Source organism: Vidua macroura, chromosome 8 (genome assembly GCF_024509145.1).
Source record: "Vidua macroura isolate BioBank_ID:100142 chromosome 8, ASM2450914v1, whole genome shotgun sequence".
NCBI lineage: Eukaryota > Metazoa > Chordata > Aves > Passeriformes > Viduidae > Vidua > Vidua macroura.
The window spans coordinates 15,028,519-15,052,978 of NC_071578.1; the positions used below are offsets into that span (position 1 = coordinate 15,028,519).

At 38.1% G+C, this 24,460-nt stretch overlaps 1 protein-coding gene across 5 annotated transcripts in view; it reads left to right on the forward strand.

The window, feature by feature from the left end:
* Positions 1-1,025: 1,025 nt before the first annotated feature.
* Positions 1,026-24,460, forward strand: part of KNDC1 (kinase non-catalytic C-lobe domain containing 1) — a 61,112-nt gene continuing 37,677 nt past the window's right edge. For all 5 annotated transcript variants that reach the window (XR_008438166.1, XM_053984032.1, XM_053984031.1 and 2 more), the window contains exons 1-3: positions 1,026-1,227; positions 5,810-6,008; positions 9,338-9,396. Coding sequence is in view for 4 of the 5 variants with exons in the window: in XM_053984032.1 (XP_053840007.1) it covers positions 1,123-1,227; positions 5,810-6,008; positions 9,338-9,396 (363 nt within the window). In the remaining variant the exon portion in view is untranslated. The remainder of the gene's footprint in view (positions 1,228-5,809; positions 6,009-9,337; positions 9,397-24,460) is intronic.

Sequence of the window (24,460 nt, forward strand, 5' to 3'; positions counted from 1 at the left end):
AGAGTCTACTCTCTCCATCCACCATGTTTTTACAATGGCTATAAAAGATTGTAATGTGGCTTAAAGTTATATCAGGAGACACCTGGTCAGGGGTTACTTGTCCATTACCAAATGCCGATTCCCATTCCCAGGCTACAGCCTGTTTACTCAAAAGAGGCTGAGATTTCCAATGGGGTTTACTTGAATTAAAAACTGGCTTATGCAGGTGGCGGTTTTGAAGGAATCCTTGATTGTGAACCGTCGATTTCAAAGGGGAGTCTTAATGATGTTCCTTGAGGCACTCTGAGCCCTGCGGATAGCAAAAATGGGCCGGGGCTAATGAACGTAAAGCTGGTGACAGCGCCTTGGTTTTGTTTGTGGTTGTTATGGTTCGAACTGCGTCAAGAGTTATGCCATGAGCGTGCAAATACTTGGCCACCTGTCTTAATTCTAAACCCTGGCTTATGCAGTAAATCCAGCGGTTTGGAGAGCCGGTAGCGGTAACGCGAGCCCGAGGGCTCGGGCAGGCAGGGCGGGGATCATCGGCGGCGGCAGCGCCCCGGCACAGCGCCGGTCCCACCGAGGGCACCAGGCACCCTCTCGCCCGACACCAGCCCTCCCTCCCCGCCGCTCCCGTTCGCCCGCAGAGCACAGCCGAGAGGGGACCGGCCCCGGCTCCCGCGGGGCCCCGGCGGCCGCAGCTCGCATTGCGGCGGCGCGCTCCGCAGGGCGCAGGGCCACGGCACCGCCACCCCACGGCGGCGAGCGGGGGCGGGGGGCGCGGGGCACCCAGCGCGCTGCGCGGCCGTCCCCCGGTGACTGCCGGGGCCGCCCGGGGCGCGGCGGGGGCGGGCGGCGCCGCAGGAGGGCGGGAGCCGCCGCAGTGAGGCCGCGCGGGCGAGGCGGCGGCGGCCGTTGCCATGGCAGCGCTGCCCCGGGCCGGGGCCTGAGCGGAGGGGCGGGGGCGCCCCGGCCGGGCCCGGCAGGGGAGGGGGTTCAAGCGGGCGGGCGGCGCCGCGGGGGTCGCTGCCGGGGGCAGCCCGTAGGCGGGTGTGAGGATGAGCCGCGGCGGGGCTCGAGGGCCGTGCTCCGAGCGCACAGGGAGGCTGCGGAGGTGAAGCCTCTGCTCCCTCGCCCGGCGGGATGGAGACTCTTGGCGCTGCAGAGGACGTGTTTTATGAGGAGGAGGAGGAGGAGGAGGTGAACTGCTACGACTTTGAGCCTCTGCCGACGCTGCTGGAGGATGAGGTGAGTGAGGCAGGTGCGGGGATGGAGCCGCCGCCCTTGCGCTCACCTGTAGTGTAGCGGCCTCGGGGGCCGCCCGCAGGAGGCGGCCGGGCCGGGGGCGCACCCGGCCCCCGGGAGCGGGCAGGCCGCGGCCACAGCACCGCTCGCTTTCCGCGTGTGCGCCGCCAGCGCCTCCTGCCCCGCGGTCCCAGCCACCAACCTGGGCTTAGCCCGTTCCCGTGCACCTTCTCCACACAACAGCAAAGTCATGGTCCTCGAGTGCGGGCTGTCTCGTCACTGCTGTCGTAGCCGTGGGTTAATGCTGCAGTCGGCAAGTACGTGTCCTTGTCGCATCCGATCAAGGGAAATTTATATGGGCAGAATAATTTCCCGAAGCTGCCAACCACTTTTTTGTACAACTGTATATTGCTGCCTTGTGCTAAAAGGCCTTTGACACTGGGAAATAAAACCCAAAGATATCAAACTGTTAAATCTGTTTCTTCAGTTGTTATGCCAAAAAACCTGTAGCTAAACACAGTTCTTGTCATTGCATTTGTCTGGCTCTGTTACTGGTTTTGCCCTTGCTTTTTGTTGCTCTTGCTCATCTTTATATCTTTTCATGTGAAGTATGTTTCTTACCCCCTTATGAATGTTGGGGCAAAATATTTGGAGATTTTTTTCCTTTTTTAAGTAAAGGTTTGGTGAACTATACGTGAGCTGCTCATTCCTCGAATCAGATCTTGCAAACTTTCTAACTTGCCATATCAAGAATCCGTGTTGAATCAAGGGTTAAATGGAAGTTTGAAAACGCAAAGCCCCTTTCAGTTTTCCTAAGGCACCCACTGGCTTGGCAGTTTGGTTCTTCCACTGTCTGTAGTGTTCAGTGCTGTAGGCCCTCTCAGACTGGCCCATGCAAAATCTTGGAAAAAGGTTGTAATGGCCTTATTTTTTACACATTGGCTTAAGTACTTGGAGTATTTTCTCAGAATGGAGAAGGCTAAGGGTCAACTCTTCTGTACAAGAAAGAGCGGGGCCCATTTTTCATACCTGCTAAATGTATCCTTTGATTGTGGGTTCCCACGAGTCCCATCTATTTAGTTATTACAGAAACATAAAGAGTTTCAGTATTTTTCTTGTGAGAATGAGCATGACCTATCACCTGGTGATTAGATAAGTTAATAAAAAAGAGCTGCTTTGAAGAGTACTCAGAGAGCTTACTAAGGCAATCCAGTGTTTTTCTTCAGATGTGATGAATGTAATAGATGGCATTTGCCATGTTTTCTGTGATTCTGGAATAGAATGTTTTGAAGTTTGTGTGAATTATCGTGGCAAAAAGGTGTCAGAAGGCTGTGAGTGCTGTTGTACTGAACTCTGAGCTGCTTAGTCATTTAGTGGAGTCTGCTCTTTTCATCATTGTACCACGTATAAAGAATGATGCAGGTGGTTTTTTGCCAATATGTGAAGCAGGAATCTGCCTGAGCTGAAGAGAAGAAAATGCTAAGGATGAGAGTGTGTTTCGATTTATTCTCTTTACTAGAACTTTATTCATTTCATACTGCTTAATATTTTATTTCAAAATTTTTAAGAAATGGTCTGTGGCCAATTAATTTTTTTATTCCTACTCTCTCTTAATTATCTCTGCTTAATTATATACCACTGAACAGTTTTGTACTTGCTGAGGAAAATATAAGGGAAAGCTTATAACTAAAGTGAGCAGTTAAGCATGGTTGCCCGACAGGTTTACTTTTTGTAGTTCTTAGTGTTAAAACCAGACACTTTCATATTAAAACCCAAGTGTCTTTTGCTGAAAGAGACAAAAAGAAGGCATCAGCATCTCTGATATTTACCACATTTGAATGAAGCAGCTTCCAGTGGTCCAAAGTACTGAAGCAGTTGCTCACCAGAAGCTTCAGTTTGCCGGAACCTCCTGTGTTAGAGTGTTAAAAGGATGTTATTTTCCACAGTGCTAACTTTTAGTCTGTGTTGCTTTGGGGATACAAGCTAGTCAAATGCAAGTCTCAGTGTTTTCAGTGCTTCACTCTACAAAGGCCTTGCTTAACAACAGCTTTAATAACTAAGGTCAAGGAAGAGTGATCATTTGGGAAATATGTGGTTTCTCTGAAGTAAGTAACTTGCTGCCCTGGAGCCTTGGAAATAGAAAGGCCTGCAATATGGTGATGGTGGTATTTTTCTTTTTCCTTTTTGTGTTAGTTTTGTCTTCACCTAGCCATCCACTGCTGATGGAAACCATGGAACATTCATAGGACATTTTTCCTTTTTCCTTTTTTTTTTTTTTTTTTTCTTTTTCTGTATGACATAACTTTCCCATCCCTGGGAAGGAAGATAAACTAAGCTTATCTGACGTTAGATCATTACCTTTCGTTTATTTCCCAAATAACCGCAAGACAAAGATGTTTTGTAGGTTTGTGCTGTAGGTATCATTGCTGATAATTATTATTTGCAGTGGAGTTCAGCCTGAAAGCTTAACTCAGAAGTTCTCTCAAGTCCTTATTGTGACTGGAATGTGATGCTGAGGCTGTCTTTAAGATTGCAGGTTTATTTGTTTTCATGTACGTTCTAAATTGAACCTCTTATGTCCATACGCACAGATGAAACTCATAGTTTTGCATCTTGATTAGTGAGTCATTCTTTTATTTCTCTGTTGTGGCAAATGCCATCGTGTCACCTAGCTGGAGGATTCTAGGAGCGTTAAAAATAATTACTTGTTCATTGTTTTAATCATAGAACTTCTATTTTTTTAACTCTCCTTGCTGGCTATAGAATAAGAAGTGGGTCTCCTCTTTCCAAGCCTATCCTCATCCCACCACTCAGTTTGGTCAGCTTCAAAGCCTAAAATTTGTAGGAGAGCTTCTTGCCATGTGTTGTTTGCAGATAGAGCAACCTCTGTGCTGCTCTTCGTGCTTGGAACAGCTTCCCTATGGAAATGTGCAAAGCCTCCTTATCCACCCTCAAACTCTGACGGCAGTAATAAAAAGTAAACAAAACAGTACACATTTGTACTGAGCATAGCACAGAGAAAGTAAGATTTTGTGCTGAGATCTTCTGCTGTTCATTATCATGTAGGACTGAATTTGATGAGACCAGGATCCATGATTAGTGCTAGAAGGCACTGTAGTAATGCTGCCATTAGTAAATCAATCCACATCTAGGCCATGTCTATGAAAAATAAGACCATTGAGGAGAGAAGTGAAGTTTGCCAAATAGCAGTGAGTGTGCTTTATTTCTTACATCATATTTATTTATTAAGCATTATACTTTACACTAAAAAGCACAATACACTTTTGGACTGAGATTTAGTTCTTATTTGAAGGATATTATGAAAGCAATGCTTAATTCTCTGAAAGACATGTTAATAAACTGTTAACCCCTTCTGTATATGTTAATCCAGATATCATTGATGTTCTCCAGTGCTGGAGTAGGTAAAGAAATTTATAACTGTTCTCCAAGAGATTAAAAGTTTAAACCACAGCAGTTTTCTGAGCTGTAAGATAATTCACATCCTCTTTTGCTGATTATGACACACTTTATTTTTTCTCTATGCTAAGCAATGTGTATCTACATCTTCCATTCAGGGTATATTTAATATCACTGTGTAATTAATAGTAATTATAGCTCTGATACAAAGTAACTTCTGTAGATTACCTTCTATTTTTGTTACCTTATTTTTCCCTATAGATGGAATTGATGTTTTGTTTGTTTGGGTTTTTTTTCCTCATTCCTTTAAGTTCATGAAGACTTTACTTCTGTAGCTGTAGATAATGTATTGGGTTTGTTTTCCAAAAATATCCATAGAGAGGCTGGTTGCTTTGAGCCAAGCAATGTTTCTGAACATCTTGACCAGGAAAGCCACATTAGAAACACATTTGTTTGGGGGAATGGACTCATAGCTTTACTGTGATAATAGAGTCAATACAAGTTGACTACAGTTTAGGACAGCAACTTGGAAACGTAAGTCCATGAACTGTTTTGATCACTAAAAGGTCCGGATATAATGGAGAGGCCTAGGACAGCTGAAGTGTTTGATTTTAAGTCCAAGTATAGAAACACTTTTCCTATGGCATGTTTGGCTTTTCAATGTTTATTAAATGGTCTACACCACTAAACTTCACAACAGCATCATTCTTAAGACAGGCTAATCTAAAGGGTACTTTTTCCCAGATCACAAATGGTAGGGAGAAGTGCTGTGAAGAGAATTTTTAAGTGGTTTATATTAAGACACCTGGGAAAGCTTGAAAGGCACGGATGAAACAAAATGTTTTCATTTAGTCTTTCTGCTTTTACCTCCAAGTGGTCTCTTTCTTTTGATGCAGTGTTTGTGTAACTTACATATCTCGCATGGTATTTTTTTTTTTATGTTGGCATACTGTGATATTTTTGTTCAGGTTAACTGTGCTTCTTAAAACATCTCTGTGTTAAGAGCAAAGTCATGCACTTGGTGTTTCTTGGGGTATTAATCTGTGTCCTAGAAAGTCTGAGAACTTGCTGGAAACATTACTTGTAGCCAATTGTGTCAAATGTGATCTATGATACAGAAAGTAGTGTCATGAAATCCAGGGTAATTTATTAATTCATATCTTGGCAGGAGAATGTGTCCCTTGCTGATATTTTGTCACTGCGGGATAGCTGTCTTACTGAGCAAGATATTTGGGCAATTTGCCTGGAGTGTTGCCATTCTTTGAAGAGCATTGCCCATTCTGCAATCTTCCAGACACTCTGCATCACTCCTGACACTTTGGCTTTTAACACCAATGGCAATGTATGCTTCATGGAACAGCTCAGTGGTGAGTATTTATGTTTCCAGGCTGTTTGTTTTAGAACCGTGGAAACTCATAGCGAGAAACTGCAGTAAAACATTACATTCTATTTTTTAAGACTTACAATTAAAATAAAGATAAAATAAAACTTATTTGGGAAGGGGTGTGTATATTTTCATATGAAATTACGTGTTCAGTTTTGTACTTGATGAACAAAGGCTGTTCTGAATTTGCTTTGAAAATTCCTCCTAATCATTTTAAGACTTCTTATCCAGGTGATAAGTCCTTCTTTATGTCCATTTTAAACACAGAGACTGTGTACAAGTATGTCCTTTGTAAAGCATGTCCTTTACCTCTTACAGATCTTCTCATTTCATGGGTATGTTCTATTTCTAGAGAAGTCTGATATTCAGTGTATTTTGGTGATTGTGGCCATAAAAAATGGAGCAATTCTTTTGCATATTTGCTATTAAAAAGGAAAGTTCTCTCAAATAAAAGCCTTGGTTGTTTTAAAGCTCTCTCTTGAATAAAAAATTATCATTTTTAAAGTAATGATTTTCAGACTTGCCAAATATTGGGACTGACTGAGAAATTAATTTTAGTATGTTAAAAACCACTATGTAGTAACATGGAAGATGTTCAGGTATCATAACAGATGAACAGGGAGATGCTTGACTTTAAACAACTTCTTGTTTCAGCTTAGACAAAAAAGCATGTTATGTTTGCTGTTCCTTTCTCATGTGATGCATCTCAAGATGATAGGTCTTCAGTCTCTTAATGATTTTACAGAAGAAGAGTAAAGAAAACCAAACAGCTCTTACTCTATGGTACTTTAAAAATTATGTTGGCTCATTACTAGGAGAACCATTCTAGTCTAGATACACACCAGTCAAGTTTTTGTTGTGATTTCTTCAGCCTAATTTATTTTTAAATCTCTGTCAGGATAAGTGTTTATTCTTTCACGCAAAATCTAGATCATAGTATTTAGAAAAAATACTAGAATAAAAATGAGAAGGTAACGTTGCAACAAATTAAGATTTTTTTGCCTCTTTAGAATTAAAGATAGTCTTTCATATAAATGGAACATCATAAAATATAATTAATAAAGATGAAAATATACCTTCATAATTGTTGTGATATTTTTTATTAAATTCCCTAAATAGACATGAGACAACTTTTAGTTCCATGTTAATGGGGTAATGTGGAATCAATTTCCTTTATTTTAAGGAGCTTGTCATGCCTTGAAATTAAAAAAGAAGCTAGCTTTGTGTAAGCCAAGGGTATATGAAAGACTTGTTGAAGAGCATAAATCTAGTGGATGAAAAATGCCCCTCAGCTAAGATCTTTGCTTGTAGCTGGGGAAGAGAAAAATCAATTTCTCCTTAAATGTTTTAGTCTAATTGAATAGCTGGCAAACAATTGATCCAAGAATGCTGTATTCACATACTTAAAATGTGGGATAACAAATTCCTGTGCAAAGATTTAGTTCCCTGAAGTCATGTTAGTCTCTAAGGAAAAGACTTTTCACTAGTTCTCTTTAAAAAAAGGTATGTTTTCCATAAGCATGCAAAAAAATGACACTTGTGTTCTACTTCTCTCATGCTTCACTGTGTCTTTGGCTCTTTCTCTCAGATTTTGTTACTGTTTGGTTAAAAGATCGTTGTAGGCACTTGAGGAGGTTGTCCTTTTTGCTTCCCTGAAGTTGTTGCCTATGGATTTATTCTTCCAGAAGAAAGTTATAACTCTGGATTTGCTTTCCAGTGAGAGAAAATGACCAGCCTGTCATCTCTGCTTTAGCAGCAAGTTCTGCTTCCTGCAAGTTCTGTGGTGCTAAAGTGACAACCATTCAATAGGATGTTCTGCCAAGGGCTCTGATACCTTCTTGTCTCTTCAGATCATGTACATTCCCATTGTAAACATTATATTAAAGGAATACAGTGAGCTGTACCAGTGATAAGTTAAATACTTGTACAGTCTTTAAAGTGTTCTATGGAAAGAAAGGGAAAAGGTAGTGGGGAGATAAAAAGGGGTAGTACTCTGTACATGGGGGAGAGGAGAGAACAAAACATCTGTCCATTAGTTCCCTTCCCTTTCTGCCTCCTCTGCCCAACCCCAAAACCAGGAAAAAATGTGGTGGTGGGTAAGAAATGCAAAATTGGTTGCATAACCCTCTTTTTCAGTGGGCAAGTACATTTGGGTATGTCCTAAGGAGCTGTAAATCAGTTACTGTCTCTAGTCAGCCATGCCACATAGCTGCAGTATATGAATATGTTTAAAAAGCCCTCTCTAGTAGTCTCTGCTATATAACTGGGTTTAATAAAAACTTTGCATTTCACTTCTAAAATACAGGCACAAAAGCTAAAGTTATGATTATGCTGTGCCTCTGAACATACTATTTTTTTCTTCTTGTTGAGAAAGGAAACACACTTTTTGCATGTAAATAATCTCAATCTTCCTGACTTCCCAGAAGGATAGATTAGGTGAGCTGGATATGTATGTGGAGGGTAGTTTGTTTTTTGTTGTTTTTTTTTTTTTTGTTTGTTTTTTTTTTTTTTTTTTTTTTTGTTTTTGTTTTTGTTGTTTTGTTTTTTTTTTTTTTTTGTTGTGCTCCTGTTTAATTCCTTGATGTTCTTTACTGGGCTCATGTGACATAAGTGCAGTGTGATGCTGTGTACCTGCTTGGATGCAGGAACAGCATCAGACTCTCATAAGATGTTCTTTTCTTCTTTCCACCTCCTCACTCAGAATTGGCTGCTGCAGTAGCTCAGTTCTCTGCTCAGCAGCACATGCATGGGCAATTTACTTCCTCTACTTTTTCATCATAAGTAAAGCAAGCTAAGCAGAAAGGTCAGAGTTCTAAACTGGCCTGTAGATGCAGAAGTAATTAGCTGTTCAGACTGGCTTTGCTGCTTGAACCCTTATCACCCAGGTCTGTAATGGAAAATAGTGAGTAGAAGTGTCCAGTTAATCAAATGGAACCCCTAAGCCACAGCTGAGCCACACCAGCTTAGGGGATAACTGGGTCCAAACATAAATGCCTGAAGGCAAGAAGTGGTTAGACATGTTAAATGTATTTCTTTGTGGGTGTTTAATCTGTTTTGTTTCTTAGTAGGGAAGTTATGATACCTTCTTGGAGAAAGCTTGAAAACAGCACTTTATTTTACTTCCAGCACTTTAAACATGGATAACAAGTTCTCTGTACAGTAGATTGGAGTGAACCAAAATACTGCTATACGAAGTTTCTTTTGCATCAGATAGAAGTGTATCATTACATTTGTATCATCAAGTTGGTTTGTGGTTTTTTGTAAACAAGACTACTAATTTCTAATCTGGCATATTTCCTTTTGTTTTCAAAGATGATCCAGAAGGTGCCTTTGTTCCGCCAGAATTTGATATCACCGGTAACACTTTTGAGGCAAGTTCATAAATTTATCTGTAAAATAGAGGGGGAGGTTAATAGTTTTACTACCTCTGGCAATACCAAATGCTAAGCATTCTCAGTATACAATTTTAGAACTTCTAAAGATTGTGAGTAGTAAATGATGCTGTTTAGATATATTTTATGAAAATAAAAAGTAAACTTAAAATGCCATATTAATTTTTGGCATAAGCGTTTATTCACTGACTGTTAAAATGTAAGAATCTATTTTGGCTGAATAATGTGTTATGCTAAACCACAGCTGGCCTATATTATGTTCACTGGTACCCTTCACTGGTTACATGGGCTTGTTTGGGGACTAGCCATGAACTTTTATGACTAAATATAAAATTTGTTCGCTATCCTCTTCAATAAAATAATTCAGAGAAGGGTAATCAGCAATTTTATCTTTGATTTAATGGAGAAACAGATTACTATCTGTTGCTTTGCAATGCACAAGTGCTCTACATTGTTAAATTAAATTAGATTTAAATTGTTTATACTAATTCATTAGCCTCCCAAGTCAACTATCTCATTGCCTGCTACAGGAGCACTTGCTTGCTTAACATCCTTTTTCTTAATACACTACTTTTTCTGGCATGTATTCTTATTCAAATGCTTTAATTAGCAACACATTTAATTCAAGTTATATTAAAAAATCTAGTTCTTTATATTCGAAACAAATATATTTTGCTTTTCAGAGTTATAGCCTTCATAGTCATGTTTATAGTTCTCTGTTTCTTGATGGAGGGAGGTGGGAAGGAGGAGGAGAAGTGAACCTTTGAAGTGTGAAGTACCACATGTTAAATGAGAATGATAAGGCAGGAAGGGTGGTAGAATACAATATGAAATAGTGCAGTCTTTGAAGGTTAAAGCAGCAAAAATTCAGTTGTTGCTAGGCTTTATTAATGTATCTACATATGCCAGCAGAGTTCTAATGATTTTGTGCTCACTCTCCTCCTCATCCCCATGATGGTTTTTGGTAAGTCTTTCTTTGTGGACAAGGATTGTTAAGAAGTGGCCTGCAATTTCTGTAAACTTGCAACTGAAGAAGCCTTTATATTCAGATGTGGTTTAGGAAAATGAGACCCAAAGGTGACTGGTTTTTGTTTCTTTCTTTTTGTTGTGCTTCTGAAGCTGTACATTTTACATAAATATGTTCTTCATCCCTTAACAAGCTTCCAAGACAGAAATGCTTACAAGGTTTGCAGAATTATTTGCTCCTTTGGCCAACTGATTTCCCCCAACCCTTTTTTCTTGCCTAGTAGTTGCTGAACTTGTCTGCAGAAAGTGAATAGATACACTGAAAGAATTTCAAAGACCAAGGAGATGGAGCAAGGTGAAATAGGAATTTGGGAAGACTGTGGTAATACTAAGTGACCTGAAATTTTAGTTCTATCTGATAGACAAAGCCAGAATATGCCTTTTGGATAAAACACATCTGTGTACAGATTTGTTGTTTAACTCTTCTCTTTCAGCAGCATGTACAGACCTGTTAAGCCCCAGTGAATCCCAATACCAAGCACAGCACAATCAGTTAAACATTCAGTGAAAACTGTTTGAGTCAGGAGTGACTCTGAACATTGACCCTTTTATTCCTTTTGCAAAGGTCAGTGAAGATACATGAAGGTACACATTTGTGTGGAAGGAAGTCAAAATGCTCTGCCTTGTCTCTTGTAACAATGGCTGAGTGCACTGATTTCTGTATGTTGTTGCTATTTCTTCATCTAGCAGGTGGGGAAGCCTTCCAAAGCAGGGAAAGCAGTGCTATGACAGTGTCCTGTTGCCTCAGCTGTTTTCCACTGACCACCCTACAGCAATACACAAGGCAGAAAAGCAAGGGCTTCCCTCTGCATTAAGGCAGAAATGTGTTGTTTTACTCTGGAATTTGTGTGCATTTGGTCAGTATTCTATGGGATTCAAACTATTTGTGGAACTTTCAAAGCTTTACCTCTTACCACATGTAGAGTTTGGTTGAATTTTTAAGTGCTTTAGTACCAGACCACCTTCTGCCCAGGATTCCATGGTGATCTCTGCTCGTTTTTACTTTTGCAGATCAAGATGTTGAATAGGTTAATGCTTATGTAGTTGTTTCAAGGATTTTATAATACTGTAATCTTTCCAAGTTGGCCATTTCCTTCTTGGTGTTAATACTTCAAGTTCTTCTGTTTTCCAAAAGTATTGACACTTTTGTCTATCCCCTTACCCCTATTATAACCTTTTGCTATTGCAATAGCAGAATAGTAGTGCTTTATATACATCTCCTGGCCTGTTGTGCTTTCTCAGTGTTATGAAGTTCTTTGATTACAATAAGCTGCCCTTTATACAGAAGTGTCAAGTCTCTTGTATTACTGCTTGCTCTTTCTTTGGTGATGACCTGACTTGGTTGTTCTTTGTTAGAGTGTTTTTGCAGCTGCTTGGTCTGATTTGTTTAAAACAATGGCAAGTAATGGTTTTATTGAAACTGTCTGATTTCAAAATAAACAGAAAAAAATTGGTTTTGGAACTACTAATTATGTTCAGGATGATCTTTGATAGCTGTTACTCCAGTGTCAAAGCTCGGCTGATTTAAAATAGTTATGTCAGCCAGAGGTTTTGGTTGATTTGAGTGTGACCTATTTTGTGACTTCTACAAATGGATGCACACAATGAGATTTGTATGGCTGCTGGATGACTTCTTCCTCTTTAAACTATTTTTTTAAAAAATCCTTCAATTAAAGCTACAGTTATTTCAACAAGAGATGTTTTGTTTCCTGCTTGGTGAATTACTGATCCAGACCTCTAATGGTATTGTGACTCCAGACTAATTAGTTGCTAAACTTAGCTGGCACTCACAAGCACATAAGAATAATAGACACAGGAAACAAATTGAAATGCATTACTGTCCTGGCATCTGAAACAGCACTATTAAAGATGTCAGTTTCTAGTTGGAATTTCAAATAGCAAGAGATCTAAAGCATTGTCCAAATGGCAGTGCACAAGACTGAAAAGTAATTGATTTCATGTGGTTGGTTTTAGGCTTGTGCCTTCTTTCTTGACCTGCTCTCCATTTGTTAAGTAGGAATAATATAATAGCACCAGCTTCAGTTACTGTTGAGAGTTGGATGGTGAAAACTAGCCCTTCAGTTTCAGTATCAGGTGTAAAATACTTTTTACAGAGAAGAATGGTGAAGAAGGAATTAGCTGTGAAAGGGACTTGCGGTACTGACAGTGAAGTGCAGCTGAACTTCCCATGATAACTTCAGTGCTGCCACAGTTCCATCCTGTGCACTTGGAGGAAGGATTGCAGTTTCTGAGCATCTAAAGAGATCTTGAAGTCGCTGTGTTGCTAAGTGGTTGCAGTGGCATTGAGTAGGCCAGTTCTGGTGTGTTCTCCTCTTCCAGGTGTTTGCGTGGTTGCAGTACAAAGACAGAAAGGCAGCCAAGCAGCTACTGCTGGACTCTAGGACAGCACTGAATGAAAACAGAGAATCTCCTGCCTATCTGTTAATGTTATTTTTTTTTCCTCTAACAGTGCTATCTCCTTACAGACTTCCATTACCATTGTGCTCTAGTAAATGTACTGTTAAGTATTGGTGCTGAGAGACAATAGGAGTTACACTTTAGAGTTATGATCCATACTATAACTGCCAAGAAAAGGCGAATTTCTGTACAGTACACTTATTATCATTTGAAGTTCTTAATGCAAATGAAGGCATGTGATGTAACTGTGCTCTAAGTTTTCAGACTTAAGCTGTCACTTGCCTGCATTGATGGAAATATCTCAGTTTCTGCTTTTCTGCTAAGCTGGAAGTTGTGCCTGAATTTGCTATCGCAGGTATTAACCACGTCTTTGTTCTCACTGAATCTTGAGCCAGAAGTCAGAGACATCTGGACTATAAACACTAGCATCTAATTTTATAATTTTCTACTCATCATATGGTAGAGAACAGCAAAGAATGTGAATTTTTTCTGTTCTTCAAAGACAGGAAGAGACTGATATGCAAAAATACGTATTTGAGGCTTCTTCTAAAATTTGCCCTGATTTTGCCTTCTAAATAGGAAGAACTTTAGCCTTTTTCCTGATGAAAATGGCTCCTATTTCATTTTCTTGCCCTGAGCAGTACAGTGTTAGACTTGTGAAATTTGACCAACGGGAGGCTCAACACGAATAGTTAAATATTGTTGAGTTCATTAATAGCCTTACTTCTATCACTACAATACAAGATTGCCTCAGGTTAAAAACGTTGGCTGTCTCAAACCAGTTTCAAACAGCTATTTGTCTGCACCACAAAACTCTCATTGAGTCGCACACAGTGGTTCATTTATGTGGAACACCACATTTCTGAGATATGAGCTTTCTGTGAGATGAAGGACTGATGTCCACCATGTGTGAGCTTGCATTTATAATCTTTTAATAATGTGGCTATTCAGTTTTGCTTGTTCTAGTGAACCTTTGTAATAGAAATCAGTGAATTTTCACTCTTGTCTTTTTTTTTATCTGAGGGAGATTGGATAATACTTCTGTTAATGACTTATTTCCGTATTTGGAGGTGATAAGATGCAGTAGTTCAGAAGCCTCAGTGTGCAGCAGGATTAAAACCCTCAGAAATTAAAAGAAATGAAAAAGTGATCAAGAGTTAAATACTACCGTGAAGAGGAGGAGGAAATATGGGTTAGTGAAGGGGAAGAAAGTGAAGTTCACATTGCCTCTTTTTCTCATCTAGAACTTGTTCTTGCTTTTATCTATCAGGACAGGAGTGGGGTGTGCTGATCTCTCAGCTGTGAGAGAATCACAGCTGGAAAAGGCTGAATGCTCTCTCTATCTTTGTTAGAATGTCATGACTCTCAACTTGCAGTTCTCAGTGGGCTGTAGTTGATTTATATTATATTAAAAAAGTCCAAGTATTTCAGCAACCTTAAAAAGAAACAAATGTACATGAAGTGGTAGAACTGCTGCAGATAGAAATAATACAAAATAAAATGTTATTACATTGTTTTTGAATATTAAGTTATTAGGATTCATATAGCTTATTCCTATGAAATGTGACAAGGCAGTTGGAGTGATAAATACAATATGCATAGAAATATTTTATGTACATATAAATGCATGGGTTGAAGTTTCAAATGAAACAGTGTTCTGCAGAATAGATAAAGAAAGGTTCAGCATGTGTGTGTGTGTAGATATATATATCTATATATATATATATATAGATATATATATATATGTCAGGCCTACTGAAGAAAACTGAGCAGACAGTTTCATGCTGCAGTATTTCTCAATACCTGATCATTACTAACCTAGTGCTCATGTCTCAGCTGTTGGTCCTTCTCTAAATGTGAAAGCCTTCATCTTTCTCCCAAATCCAAACAGCAGACAGTATAAAGAAAGTCATGTCTTTATGACTTTGCTAGTCTTTTAAAGCAGTAGCTTTGAATACTGTGAGATTATCTCTATTGTTCTATTTTTCTTTAGCTCTCAGTGCAGGATGAAAAAAGAAAACTTTTATATGTTCTCCTAGATGGGTTTTTGGTTTTGTGTTTATCTGACGGGGGAAGCAAATCTTTTGAAAACACCTAGTGCCTTTTTTCTTCTATTCTGTTTCTCTTAGTTTCATGTAGCCTCCCCTTGAGACTAATTCTATCTAACAGCAGCAAAGCTTGTCATCAGCAAATGGTAACTTATCTCCTCCTGTAGTCTAAACCATTCAATCTTCTGAGCGTTATTTAAAGCTGTCTTTTCCTTCAGTGACAAAAATAAATTACTTTCATTTGTTACCTCTGCCTCTACTGTGCTATAGAAAAGAAAATGGAATCTTCCTGTTCTTGCTTTTACATCACCATCCCAGCTGAGGTCCCTTTCAGGAGCTTGGGACTGAGCAAACACCCTTTCGATGCTTTACACAAAGTTAACAAAAGGAAGAATGAGGCCAATGGAATTTTTTTTTTACGTCAGAGTTTGTTTTGTTTTGTTTTTTCCTTTTAATGCCTAGGCTATCTTAAAGTTTATCATTTGGTTACCTCAAAAACCTACAGCTTAGTAGTTGCTTAGTCCTGAAGCTGGGTTGCAAAGTTGTCATATTGGTCATTGCCAGCAAAATTTTTGAGCATATTGCCAATATTTCTACAATTTTGCCCCTAAAGCTGAAATAACTTTTCGGAGAGACTTTTTTTTATTGGAAATTGTCTGTATCCTAGGCAGAAAAATGTTGTTAGAAGAAAAATGATTGCATAAGTAACCTGGTCAATGAAAACATACAGAATTCTAGGTTTATTCCTTATTTGGCTACAAGATTCCTATAGGAAAGCATTATTAAAGTTAAGATATATAATTTTTCCCCTAAGATTTCTGAAGATTATGCCCTGATGTACAAAAGAATTTTTAAATTATGTTACTTAAGAATTTTTGTTTGGAAAAGATTGGGAGTGAAGAGAGAACTTTGTGTTCTCTCTTAAAACAGGTGGTTTTTGTTGTTGGAATTTACTTTTTTTTGAAGCCTGAAGGGTTGTGTTGGATAAATTTGTGGATAGTCTCCATCATGGGCAAAAACTATGGAAAAGAGAAGAGATTGTTTTCTCTTGTTACACATGCAGAGTGTCATAAATCTCTGGGCTTCTTAATGCTAAAGATGCACAAATTGTTTTGGATCAATTGTTTGTCTCCAACCTCTTCCGTGTAAACTCATTAGTACTGATACTTTCTCAGCTATGGATGAAGTTGTCTTCTTTAGTCCTCATATCATTATCTGTCAGTTTCTGGTGCTGCCCATTCAAACTCATTCCTTTGATGGATCCATCATCATACTAGTCTTACTTGCAGAACTTAATTTTCTCTTTCCACTTATTTCCAGTATTTACTCCTTAGAATGGTTAACAGTGCTGTTGAAATGCAAGCCAAAAGGCAACACAGAATTATTCCTTATCATTACTTTTTATTCAAAGATTCCTCTTTCATTAATTTTATGTCTGTTTTATGTGGATATTCAGGTTACTAAAAGATCCATGATCATTGCTACTCTGGATCTGGATAATTTATACTCCCTGGAACAATGGCAATTAATTTCTACTATTTGCATGTACTGAAATATAGAGCCATTTCACCGGTGTATGAGAACATTTATAAATACCACTATTTCTGAAAAGTTCAGGGAATTATTGACTTAGGAGTAGATGGTAGATGCCTTCCTAATCTCCAGATAAAATTTCAAGACTAATTCAGTTTCCCTGGTGAATTAGATGTTGTAGAGGATTGTACAGGATTAAGTTGTTGAGATTTAGTCAACAGAGCCTTCAGGATTTTGACAAAATGGTTGTCACTCACACGTCACTGTCCTTAGTTACAGCATTTCAGGAAACCTTAGCAGAGTAAACGCGAACATGCTTTTGAAGCTCAGGGTGGTGTCTCCTGGAAAATTTATTGAGTGTGGCTTAAGTTTTCTTAGATAACCTTGCAACATATTGTGAATTAATCTCTTTGTATATGCATACTCCAGGATTCTTGAACTTTTAGCCCTTTCACCAAGTTTAAAAATAAAACAAACAAACAAAAACAGGGAAAAAAACATCCAAACTAAAAAAAAAAACCCTATCAAAACACAAACCAACAAACAAACAAAAGAAAAAAACTGAAAAAAAGGAAAAAAAGCCCCTCAAAACAACCAAAAACCCCAACCAAACTTCTTCTTTCTCTCAACTGTAATACTGCTTCTATGCTTGAGTTGAAAAGGAGCAAGGTTTACTTCTACAGAAAACATTCCCCTGTGAAACAATCAAACTAAAAACATAACCAGTCTGAAATCTGCCCCAAACTTTCCCTCACCAAATGTTTACATTCCTGTAATATACAGTAAGAGCTACCAACCTTGGCTGCTCCTGTCACCTCCAGCTGTTCTGTGAAAATTGGTGTTTTAAATGTTGTCATAACAAGTTATTATGCAGAGAGGTAAATTGAGAAGTGTCTGACCAGCTTTTTGCATTTTGCAGTTCATCGTATATATGATCCTGATAGAAAAAAAAAAAAAAGGAAATCTACATAGATTTTTTTGTTAAGGAAGAGTTAACTGGTTATTGTACAGTAATGACTATTTTACGTGTCAGAGTCTGGATGTCATTGATTCATGTCATGATAAAAGAATTGGGATGCTAGCCTAGTGTATTGGCCCATAATGTTCTTACCTCTGAGATCTTCAGAGGGTTTTTCAGGGTTTTTTTCAGTATTCTTCCTTAACTGTCATAATTATACTTATTCAGTCATGCAGGAGAGGAACCAATTGATGTGCTACTCATCCATGTTCTTATCTGGAAGTGCTGCAATTCAGTTTTTTACCTCCAAAATGTGAAATAAGTATCCCTCAATACAGAATGGTGTGAATGCATTACTCAGAGTGACAGACTTTACCAGTAGGCACTGTCTCTTAGGTTTAAGATTAAAAGAATGTAGTTTTGGGTTTGTTTTTTTTTTTAATAACATACTTCAGTACTATGATTAACATTGTATTTGCTATAAAGTAAAAAAAAAAAAAAAACATACACAGTTGAGAGAAGACAGAGCCAGTCTGCTCAGCATGCGTATAACTGTTTCCCGGGCTTCCTTGTTTCTATGCCTACAGGGAATAGTTGTGTTACCTTAATTAAGTGATAAATTAATTACCTATGGGAAGTGACTTAAAAGTAAGAAGGTTAATGGCTGATAAATCATAAGGAGAGCTGTGACACACGAAACTCCGTTTCAAAGGGAGTTTTTTAAAAATACCATTGTTCAAGAAGCTTTAAAGATAACTGTGAGTAACTTTTGCTATCTAAACCTCTGAGATCTTCAGCTGGTTTTTCAGGGGTTTTTTTTCAGTATTCTTCCTTAACTGTCATACTTATTCAGTCATGAAGGAGAGGAACCCATTGGTGTGCTACTTGTCCGTGTTGGGATGTCTGATCTTTGTGATTAAGGTAGCCTAAAAGTGGGATGGAAGTGTAAGAAATTTGTTCTTAATTTGTTTCTTCACTCTGCAAATACATGAGTAATTTCCTGCAAATAGCATGGTTTAAATTTGCTCAAGATTCTAGGCATGTTCAGCTTCATGTGACTTCCAAGAGGAAAATGAATCTTTACCAAGGTAACAGTCAGTGGTTTAAGATTATCTGTCCTTAGTACAGTAGTTAAAGTAACAACAGCTTTTTGAAACTGTATTGAGGTCCATTTGAAAAATTTGTAATTTTTTTCTTAGTTTCTGGGTATAGCTCTAAATTGACAGTATTTCTTTTCAAAGTGATTACTACTGTAGATGCTGGCAAATTGCTCTATGGACAACAATCAACAGAGTCATATGGAAAGCCAAAATCTATTGCTGTTAAAATAATATTTGCAGGTAGCACAGAGACTGTTGTAAATGTATCTTACGATTTACTAAAAAAAAAAAAAAAAAAACCCAAAACCAAAAACCTCCTGTCAAAGAAGACCTGAAAAGAAACCCCTGAGGTTAGTCAAAAAGTATGAAAAAAATGTGCAAAAGAATGAAAACCTGATATTTTTCAAATCTCTCTAAACAGAGAAATGCTACCTGAACTCTGCAATATTTGCAAATGAATAAGATACAGAAGAGTTTTTCAAAGAAAGCTATAGCCAAAAAGATATGTAATTTTTTTGAACATGTTTTAATCTTCTAGGACCTTCAGTAGGTTCATACATTGCAACTCTTCTTTATGGAGAATTATCAAAAATTTGGCTGAAGTAAAAGTGTCAGAATAGACTAGTGACCAACCTGACAAAATTAGCAGTAACATAAATTTCCAGGACCAGATGGTGAAACACCATTTGTAAAAGAAACAATTACTTCAAGTAATACTCTTTAGCCTGGAAGACAATGCCCTGAGGGAGAAGCTCTGTGAGGTGTGCTGTGGCAGCAGCCATGGAGTGTCAGCTCTCAGAAATGAAGAAGTGGGTGGCAATAATAAGATGCACATGGGTGCATTCAAACAAAATACTACCTTTTTATGCTGTAAAATATGGAAATTCTTGCTGCAAAACATAGATGCAGAAAGGTTGCATGTGGCTAACACTTAGACAAATTAATGGAAATAAAACAGTTGGCATGAACTGTTACAAAGAAGAAGCCTGCAACTATAAAACTGAGATTAGGTTGATGTCCCAAGTAGTGTTTCTCAGTTCAAACAGGATGATACAAATTGAGGTCACCAGAAAGCAGAACCTGTAAAATGCAGGCTCTAGGTAACAAAGCCTTGCTTGTGCCTTGTGATATAAACTGATGACCTGATCAGGCCTAACAACATATACAGACTTGAAAGCTTTCACCTACTTTTGTTAGGTTAGTTAAAAGACAATTTGAGAGTTAAAATACCTGCAGACTTCAGCCGTGAGAAAATGTGACCTGTAGATGCAGTTTGGGCCCCATTTTTTTAGAAGTCTTTTGGGGAACAAATTTTTTCTGGCACAGTTAACTGTAGTTAGAAGGGACAAACTGCACATTCCAGTATTTGTTAACCACTTCAAGCTAGACTGTATGTTTTGTGAGTAGTCTACAGTGGCTGAACACTTCTAGCACACTCAGCAGACTAATTATCAAGGTATCCAGAGTGCCAAATGAACATACAGCTAATATTTAATATTACACCTTCCAGTAATTACAATTATGCAGAAAGGCATTTAGTCCCTTTGTAATGAAGAAAAGTATTGGAAATAATAGACCTTTTCCCTTTAATTTTCTCACTAAGGAATATTACTGACTTTCTTTTGCATAAAAATAGTGCATTTTAGAGTGACTACACAGAAAAATGACATAGGTAAATATTAAATGTTTTCTCCCAGTAGTAATTTTCTCAAGCATTACCTTTAATTTCTTTGTAAAACTTGGAGGTTTAAAATCACACTGAAGCTTTCTTTTATAGAACCCTTAAATGCTTTGAATTGTGAAAGGGTGGAAGTAGCTATAGCCGTGCAATCTCAATTAAAAAAAAAAAAAAAGAAAAAATATGCAAATTAAAATAAGGGTCAGATAAAAATGTCACAACCAATTACACAATTTCTGTAACTTGTCATTTAGTCAGAAATATTTTTCAGTAAGTATTAGTTGTATTATGCCCTGTCTTTTTCAGTTCTTTGGAAGACCTACAATTCTGAACTTAGTGAAATCTCAATACAGAATATAAATGGCCATTATTTGTAATTGCTACATGCTTGTGCAGTCACTATTCAAAAGCTCTTTTGTCAGCTTTTTCCTGTGGTGTTTGTCTGCAAATGGGAGTTCCTGGAGAAGTTCAGTTCTTTAGGCCTGTCAAGCAGTAACAACAACGCCTCTGTCACACTCTCTGTGTAGACTTGGAGCTTTTATTTCCTCTCCTGATCTTTTGATTGGCAGATTTTAAAACTAGAGCAGATCATTACTTCTCTGATTTCACTTCTTGTAATGTTAAATGATTATAAAATGGCATGCAGAAAGGCAAGTAACTTTTGAGGAGAACTTGCAGAAGCCTTTTGGAATGTATTTCAATCATGATATAAAATTATAACATGATGGAAGAAGCTTTCCTTGCCCTTGGTAAGTGCTTCCAGTACTTAGCCTGATCATTTAAAAAAAATGTAGTATCTTCACCTTTTGAATTACCTTTTTGGGTTTTCTTGTCTTCTTATGCCTTTGTGTCTTGGAAACCACTCTAGTTTTTTAAAAAGTTATTTTAATTTGAAGCTACTTGTATGATCACGACCTTCAAATTTTTCTCTGAAATACATGAGTTCCCTTGTTTCAGCATGTTGCTGAAAGAAGGACTTTTATAACCTCAAATCATAATTACTCTCTTCAGATATCTTTTTTTTTTTTTTTTTTTTTTTTTTGCCATTGGGATTCTTAAAGGGCACATTATTTCCATAATGGCCTTCCCAGTAATGCATACCATAATGGTTTACCTACAGTTCTTGTTATATTTGCTGGCTTTGGGCTAAGAGGATATGGACCAGATCTGGGGAGCTGGTTTCCTAATGTGACTTCCTCCCTTTCCTCCCATCCTTTTTGAAGCTGACACTGTGATGCAGTCTTGCTGGCATGGTCTATGTATTTTTGTAACAAGTGACATTTAGTCTTTAATTCCTGAGCCTCCTTAGGAATTTTGAAGAGTTTTGAGCTTTGGGTTTGTTTTGTTTTTCTTTTGGATCTCTCAGGAAATGCATGCTGTTTATCAGCTATTAAAGTATTACCCTGTAATGAAAAATGCTTATAATTCAAAAAGCTTTTCTCCTTATCTACATTTGAAACAAGTGGGTGTGAGGGGTTTTTTAGGGAGGAGTGTTTTGTTGGGTTTTCATTTTGTTTCCTTTTATTGTAGTGATTTGGTTTGGGTTTTTTTCAAAAATTAAGGAAAAAAGCCCTCTTAACTATTTAATAAAATTTCTAATGGCCAATTCAGTCCCAATTCTAGTCGGCCAGAAGAAAAGTTTTTTGCCACCCTTTCTTATTCGTTACTCTCCATAGAGTAGACTGAAAAGTCTTTTGCTTGCTTGTGAGATTGTTGTCATTAAGAGCAGTGTCTTCTAGTAAGCTTTAGGTATTTTATGCTTAAGAGTTTAGTTTATTTATTTCATATACCCATCTTGCTCTTCTTTCCCAGAAAGTGAAATTTTCTTCCTATCCCATCTGTGCAGTTAAGTAGAAGCTTTTTGATCCATTAACTTGGAGAACACCCCACCTAGTGGATGATTGTAATCTCATTTTTTCATTGCTCCAGTTCGGACAGCCTTAAGGTTATGTTGGATTACCTTAAATATTACCCATGTTTACTGCCAGCTTGGGAAATTGATTACATAGCTGGATTTTCTTTCCCCTTTTACTTGTGGGGTGGCAGTGGTGGTGTATGGAGAGCTGGGAGAGGGGAAAGGTATAAGGGGGATTTACATGAAAGGAAGTTTCAAGTTGAAAAAGGTAACCACATTCCCTGTAAATGTTTTAACACAGAAATTAGTTACAAGCTATGGTGCTTCAAATGGCCATCTGCAAAATTAGTTTTCCTGCATTTCAGAGGAAAGGAAGTACTTTAACAGAGCAACTTCTTGTGTGTTGGGAAAAAAACATCTTACTTCAGTTTGGGACTGGCCTTTCTCTTGTACAAGAAAAGATGCAGTGAACTTCATTAAAACAGAGCAGTAAAATGGGCTTGACTCCTGTCTGTTTGCATCTCAGACACTTGTGCTTTTAAAGGCAGATTAGGGCATAGGAGTTATACCCCACTGTGAACAGAAATTATTAATTGGAAAATGTGGTATCAGGGAATGTTGCTCTGCCCTTGTTCCTATGTCCTGTAATGCTCGCATCCAGCCTTGTGTGGATGAAGAAAATTTGTCAAAAACAAATTTGTTTGTTCCCTTAAAGTTAAGCTCCTCATCTTTCTGTCCCACTTTTGGAGCTGGTATTCAAGTTGTATATATGAAATCATATTCAAATAGGCTTTCTTGTGCTTATGTATTATAAGAAATAGTGAATTCTTACACATTTTTTACTGGAAGAAATGATTCTGTTCCGAAGTTATTCTGTTTGGAAGTACCTTCTGGCTTAAGAGGTGTCTCCACACTACACAGCATTATATCTTGTGGTATTCTAACATGGCTTGGTCTGTGTAGCATTAGTTGGTAACTTCTGCAGTGTGGTTTTTAACTTCAGGTCTTAGAGGAGTGATTACTTTGTTTCTATAATAGTAATTTTATGGACCAGAGGTGATGTCACTTGTTGCAGATACTATCAAATACATGGAATAATTTACTAATATCAATTATTAAACTGCCCAGCACATTACTACATTTATACAAGAGACTCTTTAGATAGAACTGTACTATATTGTTAAGTGTGTCCTTGTTTCCTTAATTTTTTTTAACTTTATGTTCAGATTTCTGTTATGTTGTCCACTAAGAAATGGAAGATGGCATAGCTTACTGAAAAACAGAGTTTAATATCAAAATCAAGGAATAAGTTCTGTACGCTTCTTCACTGTTTCAAAAACTTATGAAACGGTCTACAGAAAAAAACCCTTAAAATCATCATAACTTCCTATTGTGGAAGGAGATTTGGTTAAATTTCTTCCACCAAGAAGGTTACATTTGTTTGGTCAAATTTCTTCCACCAAATTTTCGTTAAATTTCTTCCACCAAGTGAAACATACTAAAGTTTATAAATCTAGATATTTTTTTTAATCCTTTTTTTCTTAGTTACAGCTACCTTTTCACACCTTTAGTCTTGGGCAGGCTTAGAGTCATGCTACTTTTATCTAGATAATTTTATAGTAAGTTAACTTATGTGGTCTGTATACCATGAAGCTTCAAGCATTTACTTACAGGAGTTATGCTTCCTTTGTGAGTAGTTCTGTTAGTCTAGGTGGAGTGTATTTTCTGCAGCTGAAATGAGTATGGGTAAAGGTTGTGGTGAAAAGAAAAAACTTTCTCCATCACCTTGCTAGTGGGCTATTTGCTCTGGCTTCATAGTTTTGTATCCTTTTGCCAACGTGGTCTGTTTCATCTTACACAAAAAAAAAAAAAAAAATCATTCTGGTCTGTCAAGGGTGTGGTTCAGTTGGGCTGCTGCCCTGTGTGGCACAGGGCGAAAGTAACCCTTACTTTTGGAATAGCTGAATGGCCTTGATTCTTCTGCTAAATCAAAATAAAAATCATAACAGTTCCAGTTCCTGTCTTAGTTCCTCTGAGATTCTCAAAACTCTTCAGTTACATCTTCTGCTTAATGATGAAGCTGTATAACAGTGAAGAACTTCAGACTGAAATTACTGCTTTTCTATCTAGATCAGATGGCATATAGTCTGCTTTTCTGACACTTGTCCTAGTCTTGATGTGTCCCAAAAATAAATCAAGGCTTCAGAGCCAGCAGCCAGCACTGGTATATGTGTTCTTGGTTTGGGGATGACATGGAGGGGAGAGGGGAAGAGAGGAATTGTCCGATCTCACATACACAGCTCTTCCTGATAGGTTGTGTTACACTTCCCTCCATGGGGGTGTCCTGCCTCACTAGAAAGTAAATCTAAAAGCTGTAGAAATCTATACCTTTAGAAAAAGTACAAGTTGTACAATTCAGAGGCAAAA